General features: G+C 33.5%; 1 protein-coding gene across 3 annotated transcripts in view; it reads left to right on the plus strand.

Moving 5' to 3' along the window:
* The window catches only part of CNTN5 (contactin 5), a 1,391,028-nt gene that overhangs the window by 1,232,151 nt on the left and 136,098 nt on the right, over window positions 1-22,779 (plus strand). For all 3 annotated transcript variants that reach the window (XM_086678621.1, XM_086678620.1, XM_086678619.1), the window contains 2 exons: window positions 2,787-2,914; window positions 5,138-5,313. In XM_086678621.1, coding sequence (XP_086534747.1) covers window positions 2,787-2,914; window positions 5,138-5,313 — 304 coding nt within the window. The remainder of the gene's footprint in view (window positions 1-2,786; window positions 2,915-5,137; window positions 5,314-22,779) is intronic.

The following is a 22,779-nucleotide window of genomic DNA, read 5'->3' on the forward strand; positions in this document are numbered from 1 at the left end:
GACAGTTGGTAAGTAGGTAGTATCTCTAGGCTGGCAGTCTAACTGGAAGAACCTAAGCTAACTTGTGAGGTATCTGACAGGTAAGCCAAAAATGGAAGTGGAAGGTCCAGAAAATGGCCCTGAAATTTGGAAATCAAGATCGCACCAAGAAGTTAGCTATAGGGGTGCCTGGGTGGTTCAGTAGGTTTAGTGTCCAACTCTTGATTTCAGCTTAGGTCATGATCTCACAGTTCATGGGTTCAAGCCCCATGATGTGGGTTGTCCGTGCAGAACCTGTTTGGAATTTCTTCTCTCTCTCTCTCTTTCACTCAAAATAAATAAGCAAGCTTATAAAAAAAAAAAAAAGAAGTTAGCACTAAATCCTTGCAAGATAAGGGTAAGCATGATGTTATCCTAGATAGACATATTAGGCAGATTAACAAGGCAGAGATCCAGTAATTTAGTGCAAGACGTGAATCAAGACATCTCCAGGTCTAGGCAAAAACTCATGGAAAAGTTTAGAGATAAGAATATAGTAAGCATAACTTGGCACCCAATGCTAGAATGCTGGTTTGCATTTGTAAAATCTCTCCTTACCCCCAACAGACCTTTACTTCACTACTCCCTTACTACCCTGCTCCAATTTGTGGACTTCTCAGCAGAATGAATCCCCAAATTTGAAAATTTCAAATGTAGGAGTTACATAGTAGTAGAAGAGGAGAGAAGATAGATAAAGAGGCTGGAAATTGCTAGAAAACATTAATTAAATATTCAGTTATCTAAATAATTATGTGTGAAATAGCCAGATATTATAATGTAAATCACATTCACAGTCTCATTTAGTTTTTCTTTTTACATTAAAAAAATGCATATGAGCTCATCTGATAGAGATTTGTCATTTGAATCGGTAGACAGGCTTTTGGTTAAATGACATTGCCACTTGACAGATAAAAAAAATCATGATATTCAAAATTCTTCAACCCCCAAGTGGCCTAAAGTACAGGGGTGTTCATAAACTATCTTTAAAAGGAGAGTATAATGTATTGCCTCCTGTCAGTGAGAAAGGACTTATCTTAAATCAAGAGCTGAAATACTGCCAGTGTCTAAGATATATTTATTTCTTTAAAGGAAGTGGATTTTAAGCCAAACTTCCCACCTGCTAGATTAGAAGCAGTAAAATCCAGATATATTAAAGATATTAGTGATCTGAATAGATTATAGTAATTTAACTAAATTTCATTAAACTTTGTAATTCTCATAAGATAATGCCTATTTGTTTGGATAAAGTATGTTTCACTTTCAAGTTTATCTTTTTATAGTATGTTTATCTTTGGAATTTAAATGGAATAAATATATTTCATTTTTATAGAAAATGAGCACTATTTAAATAATGAATAGAATTTTGTATTGACCATCTTGAATGGGTTTATATAACTCTTAAGGGCACTGTGTTTTCCAAACGCCTCAAGTTAGTTATCTCTCCTAGACATATATTACAAAATCAAAGTCTCTATTCCAAGTTTGGCTTGTTTCTAAATTTGTCTTCCTTATACATTATAAGGCAGGTTTGATGTATATTGAAAAGAATGTGATGTTTTTAAACTAGTATCTGTATTGATGATAGTATGTAGTTATAAATTCATAAGCAATAGTCAGCAACCTAGAATCTAATCCAATTGTTACAAAGTTCAATGTTTTTAATAACTCAGTTCTGGGTAATTGGCAAGATTGAATACATACCTTAAAATAACATGAAGGAAGTAGACTAAACATATTCTTGTTTCTTAAATAGTTTAATATTATATTAACATGGAATACATTATTCTTTTCAGAACCTAAAAGACCTAATTTTAGGATTTTAAGTTCACTAGGGCCACTAGTTCTTATCAAAAGCTTGATACTTCCTCTCCCAAAAGTCAATCCAAACTCTAGTGGCATAACAAATAAAATGACACTGACAGCTTCTATTTTACTTCAGGTTGCTTGAGGAGGTTGATGCATTGGTGATGTAATGGGTTATATTTCAGGAGCAAAAAAGGGAGAAAAGGACAAAAGTACTAATTAATTTTGAAATCCATATATTTCTGGGAGGATGAATACACAGGATAATATGATAATCCCAAATGTCAACCTTTCACTGAACTTCTAACAATTTTTTTAATAATGCTTTAATTTTTCACCTTCATATAAGTCTCAAGGTCCACTTTTAGCAAAGGTCTCGAAAAAGCCCAAATGCAAACTCAGGTATCATGTTTTTATATTTAAAAAGTGCAGTGTGAGCAGCCCAGGTATCAGGTATCAGGTCTCATTTTCATACCCTTGCCGCACTGGTGGCACTGTAGAGAAACCACCATAAATCATCTCTTGGCTGTACACAATTAATTTTATGTTCTGCACTTGTCCTCCCGTATGTTTTTATGCTGTTTCTTTCTATATTTGATTTTTGAGGTCACTCTGGGTTTGAAGTAAAATACTCAAGCTTCATATTAAAATATCTCTGGGTGATATTATAAGTTTTAATAACCAATTTCAGGGTCACCTTTTCCCATAAGTTTTAAAATGAACTGTCAAAAAGTGTCAAAAAATAACCTTTAACTCTCTGACCCTTTTAAATATAAGAGGATATTAAGTGGGTTTATTGCATAATTTCTTAAAGGGTAAAACATTTCTACTATCACATATTTTCACAGTGATCCCTTTATCTTATTTATTATTACCTTGGAGGTGGTTTCAGACATCATCAGAGTTTTTTACTACTTACCTGATTTGCAGTAAAAGAGGCAAAAACCTTTTTTAATAATTTTCAGAATAGCTATTCTTCCAGACGGAAGTCTACGGATCCTAAATGCTTCTAAATCAGATGAGGGAAAGTACGTTTGCCAAGGGGAAAATGTCTTTGGTTCTGCTGAAACCATAGCTTCAGTATCTGTAAAAGGTAAGAAAATGTGGCTAACTGTGTTACAAGCATAGTTTCACAGCTTTGTCAGAAACCAAATAAATACAATATGCATGTAAATGTGTTTGTGCCTATGTGTGTGCATGCTTCTATTGATAAGATACACTACAAACATAGAACTAACACAGCCAAATTGTCCCTTCCATTATTTAGGAGACCATAAAGAAAGGAACACATTGTTGGTAGAAACTTAAATATTTTGCTTTCAACAAAATATGTGAGAGGATAAAGAAATCTTTCTCAAGTTTTACTTGATGTCTCAAAATTTAAAAGTATTCCAACAGTATAAAAATATTTTCCTCTATCAAAATTAATTTTAACATCAATCAGTAATATTCCTTTGTCACCGTGGGACTGGGCAGAAAGGATAGCAGACAGAGGACAGGAATGTGTGGTGTTTGAGTGTGCATCAGTTAAATGGTTACCTGACCTGCTCTTTGGTGCTTGCATCAATGGAATTTTTTATATACTGTCATTTTTTAGTGTTATAAATATTGTCACTTAAATGTTTCTGTTAGTTTTCTAGTTCTAAAGTGAACTAGATTTTGGCCTAGAACATTTTTTTGAGACTACGTATCATTGTTTACTACTAAGAATATCTCATATGTTAGGCAGAAAAATCTCATCAATTGGCAAAGAAATATTTTTCACAACTGCCCTATATCCTTGATTGATTTTGTCCATGTGGGCATGTATTATATAGTGAATCATGCTTTGGCTACAAAAAAGTAGAAATGTTTTCTTTTTCTTTACAAATAAAAGTGTCATTAAAATAGCCAGTACTCTGATATTTTAGAAAAGAGGCAAACATTAAGAGAAGGAAGGAACATGATTTAAATGATGTTTTCATTTACAGCATACATTATGGGAATCCAATATGTGTGTAGCAGAATCAGTCTGCTAATCTGTGTCTTATTGTGCTATATAATGTTTATCATAATGAAGCAATGCTGGATTCACAGACTTTTTTGTAAATAATATCAAAAAAGTTTTCTGTAAATCACAAGTTAAATGGAATATTTAGTTACCCAGAACATTCCAATTCTCACAATGTTTAAACTATAATATGCTGTGATGATCTGTCTTCTCTGATGAAGTCAGAATTTAGAAAGCCACACTGAATATCTGACTTTTAGAATGTTAATATTTACATTCATTTTCTCTCTGACTGCTTAAAAGGATGTTGCATATTAAAGGATCTTATCCGTGGTTAAGAATGATGTTTCATCAGGCTATGCTATTGCCAACAATAGAGCTAAAATAGGAAAATTAGCCTAATTTTTAATCATTTGTGTCAGTCTTCTTGAGGTATCTACAACCAGGAATCTAGGAAAAAAGACTAAATCAAAATCCTATCTCTATCACCTTCTACTTCATTTTAAAAAATCATATTTCAATTATTTGATCACTAGCTTAAATAACCCTTAGATGAATAGCAGTATTAGCCTTTATTGGTTCAAACTTATTTTAAACACAGTAAAAATGTATCTATTTTTAAATTTTTAATTGAATCCTTTAGTAATTAAACACACATTTTTTTCTCAAAAAATTTTCCATTCAATAATTTGCCTTTCTTTCTGGATCTACATTAAACCATCCACAATTTATCAAAATTATTTTATAATCAGCTAGAGAAGTGCATTTTCTATTCATAAAAGGGTTTTGTAGTGTATAAAGCAAATATAAGTTGGCATAGTTGTAGTATTATATTTCTGTCTGTGTTAAAATAGTAATTTGAGAGGAGCTGACTTCTATAACTTTTAAAGAAGTGAACTCACCTGACTTCTTCCTCCTTAGATATGGAACATATTTTATTGTTAAAAAAAATCCTTTTATTTATACTTGATGATCCTTGAAGGTAGACCAGGAGGTTACAACTTCTTTTTTTCTAATTTTCCTTCTTCTGGAATGCCAAATGCTGCTTATAGTTATGTATTTTCTTGTCTTTTTCATCCATGCTTACTTCTTAATAGGAATAGCAACTTTTAAACCATCAGTCTCCTACAAAAGCATACTAAAATGCCCTAGCATACAAAAAAAAAGGTAATATTTCAATTAATAATAGTTTATTTAAAGATGTGTATCCAGAGCAACTGCATTGTATAGATTCTTTGCTTAAGTTTTTCTCTATTATTTAAAATATAAAATACAGGGAAATACTATGTGTTGATTATGTTAATTAATGCATTTTTATTTCTATAGAACCTACAAGAATAGAACTTACTCCTAAAAGAACAGAGTTAACAGTGGGAGAAAGCATTGTCCTTAATTGCAAAGCAATTCATGATGCTAGTTTGGATGTCACTTTCTACTGGACACTAAAAGGACAGCCTATTGATTTTGAGAAAGAAGGTGGACATTTTGAAAGCATCAGGGCCGTAAGTTAATACACTTCTATTTGTCGAGTACTATAATTTTTAAAATTTACACTCAAATGTAAAACTTTATTATTTATGAAATGCTAAGGAAAAATAGGGAAAAATATATTTGATTCAAACTATTACTTTCTTTCATTATTATATGTTATGTCAAATTGAAAGTAATTTTGTAAAGCTCAGTAAGTAATTGGAAATACTTCATCATGCAAATCTGGTTTATTTCTCACTTTTATTTACTTGATTAATTTTGTCAACATTTACACATTACTTCTTAGAAGTTATATTGCTACATACTAGTGTTATTTAAAGCACTTTAAACAGTAAATATGATACAATAAATAAATGAAATAAGCCTGCCTATCCTACTCCTCAAGAAATAGTAATTTTGAAGATTCTTTAACTCCTCAAGGGAATTAAACATGAGCTTAAGCAGACCTTAAACATCAACCAATAGTCATAAATACATGTCAGCCTTAGACAAGGCATATTCATTTTTTGTCTACCAAGTCATTCCCTTGTAATATCTTGTCCTATATTACACAATTTTGTGGCAATCAACTAACTGAAGTGGGAATCTTTTGAGCCAAATGCTATAGAACATCAGTGTTCTCAACAGAGAAGTGAAAAAACACCTTCTTCCCCCAAGTTCTTGTTTAAGATAAAAGAATGAAATAATGATGAAAGGAGAGAAGGATGATGGAAGTAGGGTAACAGAGAGAGATTTTGCCTAAAATATCCCTTTTATTTTGGCTGAAGAGGTGAATCCAAATGTAATTTATGCCTGAAAATCCAACTTAAAGTATTTCCTCAGGGCACTTCGGTGGCTCAGTTGGTTAAGCATCCGACTTTGGCTCAGGTCATGATCTTACAGTTCGTGAGTTCTAGCCCTACATTGTGCTCTATGCTGACAGCTCAGACCCTGGAGCCTGCTTCAGATTCTGTGTCTCCCTCTCTCTCTGCCCCTCCTCCACTCACACTCTGTGTCTCTCTCTCTCAAAAATAAATAAACATTTAAAAACATTTAAATGTTTCCCCATACGTGTTAATATCCATTTATTCTTCTGTAAACAGTTTGGGAAACACTAGAAAACCATAGCTGTGGTAAGACCAAATATATATATAAAGCTCAGTTTATATTGAATTTTATTTTACAAGTAATATGGTACAGTGGGGGAAAAAAAAAAAAAAAGTCCAGATCCAAAGTCAGAAATTTTCTGGATCCAGTCCCAGGTCAAGTCCTAATCAGCTTTGTAACAAAAAGCCAGCCACTTGGCTTTCCTGGGCAATAATCTCATAGACAAATGAAGTGAGTGGATTAAACCAGAAAATTTCTAATTTCCCTTCTCACTTTAGAATTTAATATTAGTAGAAGAATAAATATGAACTGTCTTTGTTACATTTGCCAATGTAACCAAAATTAAACATTTCCTTCTAAATGTTTCTTTTCATCCTGATTTACTTTGAAATTAATGGGAGAGATAATATATATAAGAAATAATTAATAACCACATCATTCACATCTAATCAAATAAATTAATTTTAATTATTAATGGTTATGTTATATGCAAATCATTTAGATCATGTTAAATTAAACTCATTTTCCCTAATTTGTGACTTTCCTTTTTCCTTTACCTGGGGTTAACAGTTCCTTCAAGATTGTGAACAAATAAAACAGAACCAGAAAAATGTAATACAAAAATATCACATTTCAAAACAAAAATATACTAACAAAAATATATCTTCTTAAGAGTATCTGTAAAAATTCACTCTGAGTGATCAGATACATAAAGTAAAAATATGTCTAAAATGAATATTGGGTTTTCTTCATGTAAACAGGACCCCTTTTTGTTTAAAATATCGAGAGAAATTAATGGTCCTGGTAAAATTATTCTTATATAATAAGAATTCTTATTTTTGTCTCTTAGACATTACCACTTTAGTTTGATATCATTCATTTGTAGCAACAAATACCTTTAATCTTTTTTATAAAGTTGGAAGTTGACAATACCTTCCGTATCCCTTTTTGTATATATGCTGTTCTTGCCTTTAAGACATAAAAAATTGACTCTTTACTCCATGCAAATCCATATGATAAAGGCCATGTTAAACGTAGGCTCTGGATTGTAGACAGTAATAAGAAGCTATAGAATAAAAGAAAAGAAAGCACATTATCATACTGAGAAGTGAGAATAATATTTAGTTTTAAGGTAATTTAGCACTCATCATTTTTAGTATATTTAGAATAATTAATAGAAATACATATGTACTTAAAAATATTTGGAAGCTCTAAAACTACTATAAAGAAATTATCTATCCCCTTCCTCTTAATTACCTCCAACTCTGATTGAGTCCTGGCTGGCTTCAAGGATATATACTGGAGAAAATTCCATTTTATGACATTGATAAGGCAAAGAAAAAAAAAAGCATGCTATCCCCCAAATAATATATTTTAAGAGGAAAAATGAAAGTTTTATAAATAAGGGAAATTTGGGATGCCTCTGGACTTGTGGGCTACCTCCTGTTTAAGAGGACAACTGAAGACTCTGGTGATAATGAGGACAGGATAGGACTCAGAAGAGAAGATCATTTATGAACTGCTCTGAGTTTTAAGGGAAAGCATTGAAGGACCATGGGGACCTAGGCTAGCACAGCAGAGTAAGAAAACCAAACAGATTCAGGGACTGCTTAACCAGGAACAGAGTGTGCCTTTGACTGAATTAACTGCCCTAGACCTAACCTACCAGCGGGCAATTGAATAGGGGTAAATCAGAAAAGGAAGAGGGGTATACTTTTTGAGCACATTAACACTGCATAGCATCAAGTGAATCAACCAAATCTCTGGGAGAAAAAATACCAATGGTGTTGATATTTAGCATCTCGTAGATGGCAAAATATAGCTTAATGGAGTTGTTTACTTTTCAACTAATTGTACTGGCGTCTTTTATACACAGCCATTGTTTCTTAGATAAAACTGTAAACAAATTTTTAAGTGTAGCTATCATACATCTATATATAATGTTACATACACGGTTTTGTTTTAAATAAAATAACTTTCAGACTGCATTACAAGAGAATGAAAAAACATAAAATCACATCTCGTTAAAAACATAATAACTATTGCTTTGAAATTTAAATTAAAACATCTGTATTGAAAATGCTTCTATTTCCCTTGCCCCTTTTACTTATGCCAGGTTTTACAAAATCCAGGATTTTGACTGATTTGAAGTGAATCCTAATTACCAATGCCACTGTTAAAAGGGTCGAAGCAATCAAATAAATATTTGATCCCATTCACCCAAATCACTTTTTTTGGCAATGATATGAATTAACTAAATGTGACAAGTTAGTGAGGCTATCCTTAAGGTATTAATTTCAGTTCATCATTACAAGTTAAGTGCTGTGGATGAAAGTAAAATACACAGCCCTCCATCCATAAGAGAGCACAGTTTAAGGGAGGGACCGCAGGATGAGCTAGTGATCTATCTGCTATAACAGTGCTATCACCAGAGAACTTTGTGCATATGGCTGTCAGGAGGAGATGGTTTCTGAACCTGAGCTGGAAAGGTAGGATTTTGCCAGAAGGCTAGGAGAGAAAACTATATCTCAGACAGAGTGAGCAGATAAAGCAAAGACAGAAGGGACAGAAGAGTTTAGAACATGTTTCAGGGACAGTGAGGAACCACTAGACCTAACAACATAGTGAGGGCACATAGTACACAATAAGTGAATAGTTTTTGAATACATTTAAAGAAAAGCAGCAGAGACCAGTGTAAAAGGCACTGACTTTCAAGCCATGGAACTGGGGTTGTATTTGGAAGGTAGCAGGGAGTCATGTGATTAAGATTTGTTTTTTGGGGGGAGACAATTCAGACAGCTGTGGGGAGCAGGAATTGAAGCTATTGTGGATTTTATATTCACTCTAGACTGATTAAGCAATGAGGAGTTGACCATTACAAGTTTGGCCTTAAATAACCATCCTCTTATCAAATAAGGTATTTACAATTGTGTTTCAACACAATTGTTTATGTTGGTCAGAGGTCTGCAAGAACCTCCTAATACTCTCAGGATGTCTGGACAGTACCTGAGCATGGCCAGGTAGCTCCAAAGTTACAATCTTAATGGAGAACTGTGGTTATCCATTGTTTTTTCAGAGACTTGAAAGTCCTAATTATTCGTTAGAGATATAAGCTAGTTTTAATCTTTATAATGTTAAAGAACAGTTACACTGAATATACTGGAAGCCTGAAATTTGCTCTGTTTTTTGGAAGAGAAAAAACTTAAACATTTGTAATCAGGATACTCCACTAAAGAAGAATTGCCCTTTCCATTATGAATTCTCCAAACATGCTAAATTGTAACTAAATGGACAATAACCAAATGAAAGTGTACTATTTGAATGGTCCTTCATATTTACTGAATTGTCTGGTTGTAACAATATACCCAAGAAGGCATAGTAGAGATATTTGGCATCATTTTTAATGAGGAAACTGAAGCATAAGACTTTTCCAGGGCACATGAATACTAAATTGGGGTTACAAGATTAAATACAGCGTGATTTTTAAACTGCATTATTTATTCTTTCTTCTTTGTAAAGCGTACATTTTCCATATTCATTGACCATATGTGTACATCCCTTCTCTATAAACTGTGGGAAATAAAAGTAAAAAGATGATTTGGTTCTAGTCTTTAAGAAATAAAAGATAACGGGGGCGCCTGGGTGGCGCAGTCGGTTAAGCGTCCGACTTCAGCCAGGTCACGATCTCGCGGTCCGTGAGTTCGAGCCCCGCGTCAGGCTCTGGGCTGATGGCTCAGAGCCTGGAGCCTGTTTCCAATTCTGTGTCTCCCTCTCTCTCTGCCCCTCCCCCGTTCATGCTCTGTCTCTCTCTGTCCCCAAAATAAATAAACGTTGAAAAAAAAAATTAAAAAAAAAAAAAAAAGAAATAAAAGATAACATAGAATATTAAGCAATTCAAGAAAAAAGATGGCTATAAAAAACAATTACTATTTTTTATTACAGCCAAATATCATTGGCTGTGTGTGTGTGTGTGTGTGTGTGTGTGTATACACACGCACATATACATATATATAAGCTATATACATATATATAAGCTATATACATATATATAAGCTATATATATATAAGATATATATATATATCATATATATATACACACACATATATATATAGGCTATATATACAACTCATCATAACAATTATGTGAAGTAACATTATTTGGGGAGAAGGTGCTACCTGACCTAGACCTCATTAGGATAGGAAAAGAAGAAAGAGAAAGGCAACCTAAAATGAGAAAAGATATGGTATCTCAGGGCTGTGAGAGATCTTGGAAATTATAGGGTTTGTCCTAGGCTGATACTCCATCAGTATATTAGCGTCTGCTGGAACCGTTTTAGTGATGAGGAACTCACTCCTATGAACTAGTCCATTCCATTACGAATCAGGCCTGAATGTCAGAGTGTTGGAAAATAGGAGAAATTGTGATAATCTGTATACCAAGCATAGGAATCATAAAGGAACATACCTGCTTCATATCTATGATTTTTGTGGAGTATTAGGTAGATAAAAGGGGCTAGAATACAAATTCTTTAGTATCATAAGGATTTGACATTAGTTGAAATGTTCTAGCCTATGCCAGTCTTCATATTATAGTTACTTTTGTTCCTAGCTTATCTTCTTGGGAATTAACATCTATTTCCTAAGGATTGTAAAAGTCTCAGAATGGAAGACAGTAAGTGCTTAACTGGCACCATTCTCTTTCCCAGTGGAACATTGCGAATGTTGTAAAAATGAATGAAATCATTGGACACATTGTCAGCGTTTACTAAGGCATAAAGTTCTGAGGACCTCTAAAGCATTTACTACATCTTCTTCATCACATTAGCAGGTCTTGGAGGCATTTCATAATTAATCAGAAAGTGTGTGAAAGGGCAGAGGATCAGTAGCTCTATCAAAGGAACACATTCTCTTTGGTTCATTATACTCACTAGTAATATTTGTACTTTTAAGTAATAAGGCCTCCTAAACTCTGAGCCCTAACTTCTCCCTCCCTGACAAAGGGCTTGTCTTTCCTCATCACTTGATTACTTGCCTCCTAGATCTAGGTCTTGCTGTAAATCCCAGCATCCTGGTAACTCACCAACTTTCTGTTCTCTGCTATAAACTTTTGACTTGCACATATTTGTTTTACCACCACTTTCCAGGTCTTTCATCTAACTTAAGATAAGAAGCCAATTTGTAATTTTAATAGGACAGAATAATCATCAGTCAAACTTGGTCTCTTAAGAAAGAGAGAAATTACCCTAAAAGGCCCTAGAATTTTCAGACTATTCTTGGAAAAGTTACCACAGCCATTCTCCCTGCTTAAAGAAAAATTCCTCCACCCACTATCTTCAAAGTAGTAGTGGCTTCCATAGCAAAAAAGAATGCCCATCTTTTTTGGTATGTGTATATGTTTCATGCAGTCCTATGAACAGGAACAAAATATACCATTAAAATCTATTATTCTATAACATTTTATATATTCACGAAACAAGCTAAACTGTGGGGTCCCTAAAACCAGAAGCTAATACGCTGTTTTATTTTTTTATTATGTTGCACTATGGATGTCCACAGAATAGCCACTCAGTCAATCTTTGCTGAATAAAAAAATAATTTGAGGGGCACCTGGGTGTCTCAGTCAGTTGAGCATCTGACTTCAGCTCAGGTCACAATCTCAGGGTTCCTGACTTGGAGCACCGCATCAGGCTCACTGCTGTCAGCTCAGAGCCCACTTTGGATCCCCTGTCCTCCTCCCTTCTGCCCACCCCCACTCATGTGTGCTTTCTCTCAAAAATGAATAAACATTAAAAAACAAAAAAGACAATGTCTACTTAAAAAAAAACTAATAATTTGATGTAAACCATTTTCTCGACTTAGCCAACTATTGCATTATTTCAGAGATTTTAATATAGTTAAATACTGCATAAAATTCTGTTAAAACCTTTTCTTATAACAGGATAGCTTATGTACTTGCTTTTTTACTTTGACACAAAATTGGATATTCACTTGAGCAAAATTTGGAACTGAATGAAAGGTGACTGCCTCGGTGACATCTAAGACAGTCAATTATTGGGAGAGTCTTCCTTAAATCCTGGGGATGTTACCTACATAATCTGTGGGCCATAATACCACCAGGATCACAGCTGAGTAGTAATACCATGTTGATTATCCACCTCCATTTACTCTGATTAGCAGGGGGTCCCACAAAGCAAAATTTGAAGTGAGCTTCTTCATAGTTGGTCAAATGTAGCAAAATCAGGTAATGCTTCCAACATTATCACATATAAAAAGACGTTACTCATTCAAATCACAGGACTCACTTTGTTCATTTAAATATAGTCCACCAAAACAAGCTTTCTGGGTGTGGTAATATGGTGAAGATACAGAGATTTTTTTGTTCATTTAAAGGTCCATTGTTGGTAGCTGTTTTATCTTTATAATACATTTATATAGTGTATGGGTGATATGAAAGTCACTAGTTTCTCTTCAGTGTTTTTTTTTTTTTTTATTTTTTTAACGTTTATTTATTTTTGAGACAGAGAGAGACAGAGCATGAACAGGGGAAGGGCAGAGAGAGAGGGAGACACAGAATCTGAAATAGGTTCCAGGCTCTGAGCCGTCAGCACAGAGCCCGACGCGGGGGCTCGAACTCACGGACCGTGAGATCATGACCTGAATCGAAGTCGGACGCTTAACCGACCGAGCCACCCAGGTGCCCCTCTTCAGTGTTTTTTAGTGAAGAACTGTAAGTTTACTTTTTTGTTATTGTTTTTCTGAAAGAGAGAAAAAAGAAAAATAAAGTTTCTTGATAAAGTCAATTTTAGTGTAGGCTATGGCAGGAAAAATCTGATCAACATAGTCTGTGTTCTGTGATCTCTGAGGGGATAAAAATATATACTTTCTAGAGATTTTCATCAGAACCAATTAGGATATTTCCGGTTATTGCATTGGGAAAGGGGGAGAATGAGAAATATAAAGCACTATTTACCTCTTAATAGAATTTGCTTTCCTGGATTGTAAACTCCAGACATTAAATATGCTATTAGCTCACTACCTTCAGAGATTAAGAAGTGCTTACATGTTGAGGACTCCATAATTTTTTCCTTTTGAAAGTTGTTTTTCTCCAAAATTATTTTTCCCTGTATTAACTCAGGCTGGATTTCTATAATACTACATTGTCCTTGGGTTCGTTGTTTTTAATCCAACCAAAGGATGAGTTTAATCTGGAATAAAGTGTCTGTTTCTTTAGAAATGTGACCATTGGTAGACCCCAGTACGTGTTTGCAAAATCATGTCACTGTTTTTAATTTTGACTATTAAGTCTATCTGATTATTTCAGTGACTTCATGAAAATACATTCTTACCTAATTCTAAGTCATTTTCAATAATGAATTACTTACTTAGACTTACTAGTCTTTTTAATACACATAACAAACTTCTAATATAAATTTTCACACAAAATAACACTCCAAATACTTTGAGTTTCAGTTGAGAATTTCGATTGTGCTTATCCGTTATTACTTTAAATTTCTGTCAGTTGTCCTGCAACTGTACACTGATGAATTATCAAATGGACCTTGACTCTGCAACTCCTTCCCTGTTCCAATCTAATAAAGATTTATTTTTATAAGACAGCAAATATTTTTTATAAATATATATGTACTAAATAGCTTAAAATAAATAAGTAGATAAAAGTATCTTTAAGTTATAAAATTGTAGTTTTCCAGGTGTGTGAAATATTCAAGTCAAGTTACTGAAATGAGTACCTAAATTACTATTAAATCCTAATACTCATCTTTTCTCAATACTCCAATTTTGTACAGTATTTGATTTTACTTGTTTCTTAAGAGGATGCTATTCAAATCTCGATAATTTTTTTTAAAAAATTCCCGTTTTATTGTTTTCTTGTATTCCTCTCCCTTTCATTATTCAAATTGATTTGTGGGCCTATTCAAATGAATTGAATTAGGAAGGATAACTAATTGTGTCCATTTTTTTAAATTTTTTTTTCAACGTTTATTTATTTTTGGGACAGAGAGAGACAGAGCATGAACGGGGAAGGGGCAGAGAGAGAGGGAGACACAGAATCGGAAACAGGCTCCGAGCCATCAGCCCAGAGCCTGACGCGGGGCTCGAACTCACGGACTGCGAGATCGTGACCTGGCTGAAGTCGGACGCTTAACCGACTGCGCCACCCAGGTGCCCAATTGTGTCCATTTTAACTGAGGCTACTGTAGGCCACTGTAGTAGACACCATGGTGTATTGCCCAGATTGCCTTTAAAAATTGAGGTACTCTTTTCCCAAGCCACTGAAAGTATTGGTGGCTGCTCGCTTCACCAAAGTCCCTCTCTGGGAATTGCCCTCAGCCAAAAAGAGTTGTCTGGCCCAAGTTATGTCCCAGCTTTTCAGTCCATGACCAAAGGTAAGGATTATGAATGCTTAGGGATGGTTATAAAGGATAAGCTGAAAACTTTGTTGTGAATGCATTTAAACAACGTCCTCTGCTCAATTCTACTTTCTTCATTTTTCACAAATATTGATCCCAAAGGCATTCCGTAATGGAGTCTCCATCTCAGAGACTGTTTCTCTGAAATTCTGACCTGAGAGCCGTAATGGCAAATGCCATCACTTAGAAACACTGGAAACAGAGATGAGTAATAATAAAAATAATCATAATAGCTCTCATCCACTGAATGCCCACTAGGTACCTGGCAACATGCTAACCTTTTCAAATGCTATTTCATTTAACTCTCACAAATACCCTATGATATAATAATTGGTTTTGTTTTTATTTGTGGTAAAAGAGAGATGATGTTTTAAATTTCCTACTTTCTCAATAAGTTTAATGCGAAATTATAGTAAATATCCTTCATTCAATTTAAAATTTGTGGGTCAATTATTCTCATTGCTGGTAAGATTTTCATATATTCATCTAAAATTACTCACCTCCTATAAAGTTTATACTATGATTATGTGGTTACATTTATACTATGCAAGTTCTTTTTCCTAATATTTGCAAACTTTACTATCATGAACTATCTCCTGTAACTTTACCAAAAATATGTTATGTATATTTTTAAAGGCAAAGGTATAAATCGGACTCTTTAATATTTAGTTAATCATTTCAGAATAAAATTGAAACAGATTCATTATCTGATTAAGATCTAGGCTAAAATATATAAACAGAATTTACATCATAAAGAGAACTTTTACCCTTCCTCTTTTATATGAATTATTTCATTTGATTCCCACAATAACATTGTGTCAGACAAGTTATACGTAAATAAAGAAACTGAGCCCCAGGAAGGAAGAGGCATGGAGGGGACATCATTGCTGAGATTCTAGGCAACACAAGCACATTTATAACACAGCCACCATTATCATTTAAGCTTCTTTGAGCTTAAAACTTCATTGCCATGAATGCTATTCCAAATATAGTTTGATGTTTTTGAAACAAAGACATGAAGAATGAAAACTACCCATAATTCTTCACAGTAGCATTTTGAAAATTGAAGACAGAGAGAGAGACTGTGTTTCATTTCCGTAGTTCTACCTCTCTAGCTGGACAACTCAGCCTATTTTTACCTGACTTATATGAACATTATCAAAAAATTAAACTAAAATATTCTGTAATATCAAATCACCAAATTGTGTTAAAAAATCCTCTCACAAAAATTACTGATGATGGATTGAAAAACATCTTAAAATATCCTCCCATACTTGCCTTTTCAGATGTTCTGTGGGTGTGTTTTCCTATTTATAAAAGCTCACTCTTCTGGCTGTTGTAATTGTATCAGTGTATAATGTATCAACCCATTTTTATCAACTTCACTTTTTAGTCTTTTGAAGATTCTTTCAAAATGAATATGAGATAAATTATGTTACATTGCTTTTGCAGCTGAAGATGAGACAATGAATGTAGAGTACAAGAGTTGCAACATTCTTCTGAAGAAAATATTGTTTCCACATTTGAGACATTTAAAATTCTGTTTTCCTACTATATTACTTACAGGACTGTTGGTTTCATGTGAGTTTTAGACTACCAAAACCCAGTTTTCAAGTCGGATAGCTGGTAGGGTTTCAGATTTTTCCTTTTTCCTCATACACATTCTCCCAGTGCATCCATTATACCTTTCCCATCCTTCCACCAAAGCAAGTATCAAAATCTACTGTAAATTAGTACTTGATTCTTTCCCTACTAGCCTCTACATTTCCAGAAGTTAAGTATATGTTTATTTTCTGAACTTAACACAGTACCTGGAGTACATTAAAGACTAAATAAATATTTTTAGAGTTGCTAAAGGAATCAGTGAAGATAGGAGTAGATGAACTAAAACAGCCATTTAGAGTAGACCATTTAGAAACATATGTTAACTATACTATCTAAATAGCTTTTTTATTATTGTTAACCAAGAAAAATTTCTAACTTCTATTGAAGTTATAAAGAATATCAGTAACCAATAGTTTTATTCATTTTGCTTCATATGAAAATTTAAATATTCTTGATATTGTGCTAAAAGTAATCATTTTCTTTGGAAATAATAACCACAGGAGTTGGTAATAAAAGAGAAATATTCAATGGATTCTAGTTACCATGTTTAAGCAATGTCGATATGTTTTATAGGGTTTTTTTCTTGTTGTTATTTTTAATTTTTTTTAGTGTTTACTTATTATTGAGAGACAGAGAGAGAGAGAGAGAGAGAGAGAGCATGAGCATGGGAGGAGCAGAGAGAGGCACAGAATCTAAAGCAGCCTCCAGGTTTTGAGCTGTTACCACAGAGCCTAACGTGGGGCTTGAACCCATTGACTGTGAAATCATGACCTGAGCTGAAATCAGATGCTTAACCACTGAGCCACCCAGGTGCCCTGTTGGTGTTATTTTTTAAAAAGTACCTTATGTGTATCTATGTATCCAGGAGATATAATTTAACCTGCAGAATGATGAAATTCATAGTAAAATAAGGCCCTTGATATTAGAATTTCCAGCTTGTAGGAATAATATATAAAAGACGATTATTTTTTTTTTTTTTTTTTTTTTTGGTTTTTAAAAGCCTTAGTAAATAAGACTGTCCTTATTCTCTAATACCACATAAGGTTTAGGATTTTATAAGCAAACATGGTTCAGTTTACATTTTGAAACACTATTGATATGTAAGTATTGTGTTTTAGACTGACTCCTATATTATTTCTTAAAGTGATTTTCAAAAACTTGGTTTTTGAGAGGCCATTATTTTCAAGACATCTTTGAAATTCTACTTTTATTTTGAAATTTCTCTTTCTACATCTGTTTTGTATTAAAGTCTAAAGCATGCCTAAGTGTTATGATGTGTTTAGCTTTTAGCTTTTCAAAATCCTCTAGTTTCTTACATGGACTATTTTTATCATATTACAATACAAAAGTGCACTTTAAGAGTCTAGAATTAATAACTCAGTAGGTAGCCTCTCAAAGATGTTTTTTCTGTTGTAAAAGGAGGAAGAGAAATTTTTGGAGATAACTATTGGGCTATTATTATTCACTTCCTTTCTTCATCTGATATCCCTCACATAAAAGAAATGGAAAAGATCAATTTAGAGAATTTGGAAAGCACAATACTTTTATGTTTACCAAATAATTAATGGCTCTACAGAGTATTTTATCAATGAACAGCAGATGAATTCAGAATTTATATCAGTTCCATAAAGATTTATTGAGCACCTATATACTAGATACCTGTCCAGGAACTGAAGGTTCTGTAGTAATCAATAACAAACATTCTATGGGAGGTATATGAATACAACTGAGATAGAGTGTTGCCTTTGAGGAGCATTGGGTCTTAACAGAGGAACACACATATAAACTGGTATGTGGCAAGAGCAATGGAAGAACTGTGTTTAGGAAACTCAGTCCAAGTTGCATATCATCCAATGTGTGGAAGCAAAGCATACTTTCTGAATCAAATAACACCTGAGACTATTCTTACAGGAGAATAACATGTGTATTGCAGGCAAAGCAGGAAGAAGAAGGGGGAGAAGACATTCCAGGTAGGGACAGAGCATGAAAAAAATATGAAAAATACTAAGGTTTTGTATACCAAATCCCAATAACAAACAGTGGTCTTACAGTTTAAGCAAATTACATCTAATATTACTACAGAAGTTCCATTTTAAAGAAAGCTGCTCATATAACCTTGGAAAGTTAAGCAAATAGTTATGATTATTCTTGGTTCCAATTAAAGCAAGTTACATATTCCTGGTAAAAGTAAAGCTGCCAGATTTTTCCAAATTATATTGTATGTTTCTTAGCATAAGTATATGTTTTACATAAATTTACACGTTGCTTGAAGCTGTCTATGGAGTATATAAAAAAGAAATTAATTATTGCAGTGTTAAGATTCAATATTCAGGGTCATGAGGTAATTCCCTGAGAAGTACTATGTGATTTTTTAAGAAGTCTGCTTGTTACTCTAGAGGCAATTATAAGAATACAACACAGTTAAGGAAACAGGCTAAAATCAGAATTTCTGCTTCCATCCATATTTATTGCTTTAGTAAATTATATATTTTTGAAGATAGGAATCATATCTACCTTGCTAACCATTTTGAGTACTTGATATCATGCCTGGCAGATTATTTGCTAAATAAAATATTTGTTAAATGAGTTATCATATAAACAAATAGAATTTTATGCTCTTATATATAGTGACTTTCTCATTTGCCTGCTCATTTGTTAAATTACCATACCAAAAATAATAAATAAATAAATAAAGGAATATACCAATAATATCAGGAAAGATTTTAGTCTTTTTTTTTTTTTTTTTTTTTTTTACTTTACAAAACTTTAGTGGTTACCTGTAATATGTATAGTCCTACATGAGGGCAGGGAATATATGGTGGAGTAACATGTGGTTTCTCTCTTCTAGAACTCCTAATCTAGATAGATTTTTAAATAACTATTTAATGTGATAAGTGTTATAGTATTGAGATATTATACTGTTGAGAGAGGTAAACTCTGGAGGAAAATTTTGACTTATTAACCAAGTATGTCATTGGCAGAAAGACTTGTTCTTAGAATTAATATTCAATTTAATTTATTACTAAGTTCATTACCAAAGGCTTTTCAATCAACTAGTATAAGGTAAGGTAATAATCCAACTGATAATTTTTAAATTATCCTAAAATTAAATTTTTTCTCATTATATAATTTACACGTCTGCAAAACCAAAAGGATTAACTATCTTGAAGCAAAATTAGCTAAAATAATTTAGAATGCATAAACTGTGAAGATATTATGTTGTACTAAACAGTTGAAAGATTTCATATGAAGAAGCCTACTTGAAACTATAAAATATTATATTTTATCCTTCCTGCAGACTGAAATCTGCAGTCTAATTGCCATGATCCATCATTTAAGTAGTAAGGAATACTGAAAGACTGGCTTTCCTGAAGTAAGAGACCTCTGACATGCTTTGCTCACAGTGCCCATCACATAGGTAATGATTCTGAACAGGCTACTAGAATGTCTTCAATGTTTAAACAACTTTAGCTAATGTTAGAGATGCAAGCATTTCAATAAGATGTTTCTATTTGTGTTTAAGAATAATCAGGCAAAAGACATTAAAGATCACTTTTTCTTAGTTAACTTGTTTTTGCGGGGGAGGAGGGGAGATGTAGCCCAGATTGCTGTTTCCAGCCACATTTAGTCACATACCAAAATTCTGACTGAAATAATCCATTGGTGTGTTTATTTTTATATTTTAGATGTTGATAAAGATGTTGATTATATATATATATATATATATATATATATAGAGAGAGAGAGAGAGAGAGAGAGAGAGAGGGAATATTTCACAGTTTAAATATCGATGAATTCTTTTTGTATATCTACTTTTGTTTCCTAGTTATTCAACTATAGAAAAGTAATTAAGGAGTAGTTATCCTAAATACATAGAGATGAACATTAAACGAACATAGTTTGTATTAGTTAGTTTTTGCTGCAAAATAAATCACTCAAAAACTAAGTGCCTTCAAACCATCATTTATTTAGCTCATGATTTTATGGGTTGGCAATTTGGGCTGAGTTCAGCTGGAGATCATGGTCTCAGCAAGACTCATTCATGCCTCTGTAGTCAGCTGCCAGTCAACTTTGAAGCACTAATGTTAAGGGCTGGCTCAACAGGCTGGCTATAGGCTAAGGATACAGGGGCAAATGAGCCACATGTTTCTTACTGTCCAACAGGCTAGCCCAGACTTGTTCACATGGAGGTCTCACAGTTCCAAGGTCCAAGAGCAGAAACATCGTGGTCCCATAGGCCTAGGCTCAGAACTTGTTCAATGCCACTTCTGTCACATTCTATTTTAAGGCCATACCAGATTCAAAGGGTAGGGAAACAGGTTTCTGCTAGGAAGAACTGCAAGGTATTGCAGACATTTTTGTAATCTACCACCATCTATCCTCCGGCCACATTTTTTTTTTTTTTTTTTTACATTTCTTCAAATTGGAACCCTCTTCCCAGGATTAACAAAAGTCTCATTCAATTATGGTTCCAGTTTCTTTTTTCTTAGCTTTTGTTGCAAAAAGAATTTCACAGAATTTATGACCCAACTCTATGGGTCAGTAATTTGAGATGGGCATTTGAGCTGTCTTTTCTGCTGTTCTCATTTGGGCTTATATATGCATCTGCAGTCAACTACCAGGTCAACTAAGAGCTGTTTGGCGGGGAGAGGGGTGGGGAGGCACCTAAGATGGTAGGTCTCTGGGTTTTTTTTAATTGTTTTTTAATGTTTATTTTTGAGAGAGAGACAAAGTGTGAGCAGGGAAGGAGCAGAGAGAGAGGTAGACACAAAATCCGAAGCAAGCTCTGGGCTCTGAGCTGTCAGCACAGAGCCGGACGTGGGGCTCAAACTCATGAACTGTGATATCATGACCTGAGCCGAAGTCGGACACCCAACCGACTGAGCCACCCAGGCGTCCCCACTTTAAGTCGTTTCTCACTCTATAGTGGGCCAGCCCAGGTTATGCCACATGATTGTTACAGGTTTCAAAATAGCAATCTCCAGTGCACATGTACATTATAAGCATCTGTTTGTTCCATGTTTGCTAGTATCTCATTGACTATTGCAAGTCACTTTGTGAAGTACAGTGAGTGTGGGTGGGGGTTACCCAAGGGTGGACTCCAGGAAGACATAAAAAAAAAACTTTGGGACCATCACTGCAACAGTCTACCACACAGTCAATTATCAGTGCTAAATGATCCTTAACTTCAACTATGGTATCATTTTTAAGACTAACCTAAAAACTAGATTACACATGTGGTGTTATATAAGGGAAAAATAGTCTTTTGCACAACACTAAAACAACATATGCTGTCACTACCAACACAAACTACGTTAACTGTCTATGTAGTCACTGTCTGATTTGGTCTTTTTTTTATTGAGTTAAGTAAGTCAAATAAAATAATCCATGTTAAATGTCTCTTCCAAAAATTGGTTCTAGTGATTTGTGTGTTTTAGTTCTATCTTGACAAGAACAAAGGCAGGTATATTTATTAATGAATGCTGAAAAAGATTGTGGATATATCTAAAAAAGGAACATACTGAATATTCCATACCCAAAATAAATTCATAGACTGTTTTAGCCAGCATTCCCAGTTGTTTCTCATTAAAGAATGGTTGGTATAGATTTTTGTTATCACTGATTTTGCTACAGCTGAAACTCTTGAAGAGAATGGAAATATTTATAAAACTGTTCACAATCTAGAATTAAATAAACAGTTTATCCTATAAGGCTGTGATAACAGTAAAGTCACTTAAGGAAAATAGTAAAGATGAAAAATTAATTAGTTCAACTTCATATCATTTTCAGGTTCTACATTCAATAATTCTGTTTCATATGAAATATACTGATATAGATTACTATTATTGTACTTATAATTGTGGCTTTAAGGTACAATAAAGGAATATAGTGTAGGATGTGAATGTGTTCCTCAAGTGAATATTAGACTTGATAATTCAAAATATGTTAAGAGCTTCCAAAATATATTGGAAGATAAAAAAGATGACTAAGGTATATTAAGACATGCAAAACTTGACAAAGTTTATAATGAGTACAGTGCACATTATGCAGTTTTGTTGAAATTCTTGTACTCAAAGGTAAAGATTCCATCATAAACAGAACGGCAGAAAATTAACTCTTCATTAAGTTTTTTTAGCTGGTAATATGTAAGAATACCATGAATACCATCAAAGTCCTTTCAGAAATTCTTCAAGAATTTCTTATGTAGTCATGATTATAATCTTAATATGGGACTTAAATAAAGGACTTAAAAAATCAACTCAACTGGACAGCTTAATATACCAAAAGGTAATTCAAAAATAGGTTCCATTAGGTCTGCTTAAAAATCCCATGTGCAGCCAAGATAAATTTAAAGAC

The sequence above is a fragment of the Puma concolor genome, chromosome D1 (assembly GCF_028749965.1).
Source record: "Puma concolor isolate L17-30 chromosome D1, mPumCon1.1.hap2, whole genome shotgun sequence".
Lineage (NCBI taxonomy): Eukaryota > Metazoa > Chordata > Mammalia > Carnivora > Felidae > Puma > Puma concolor.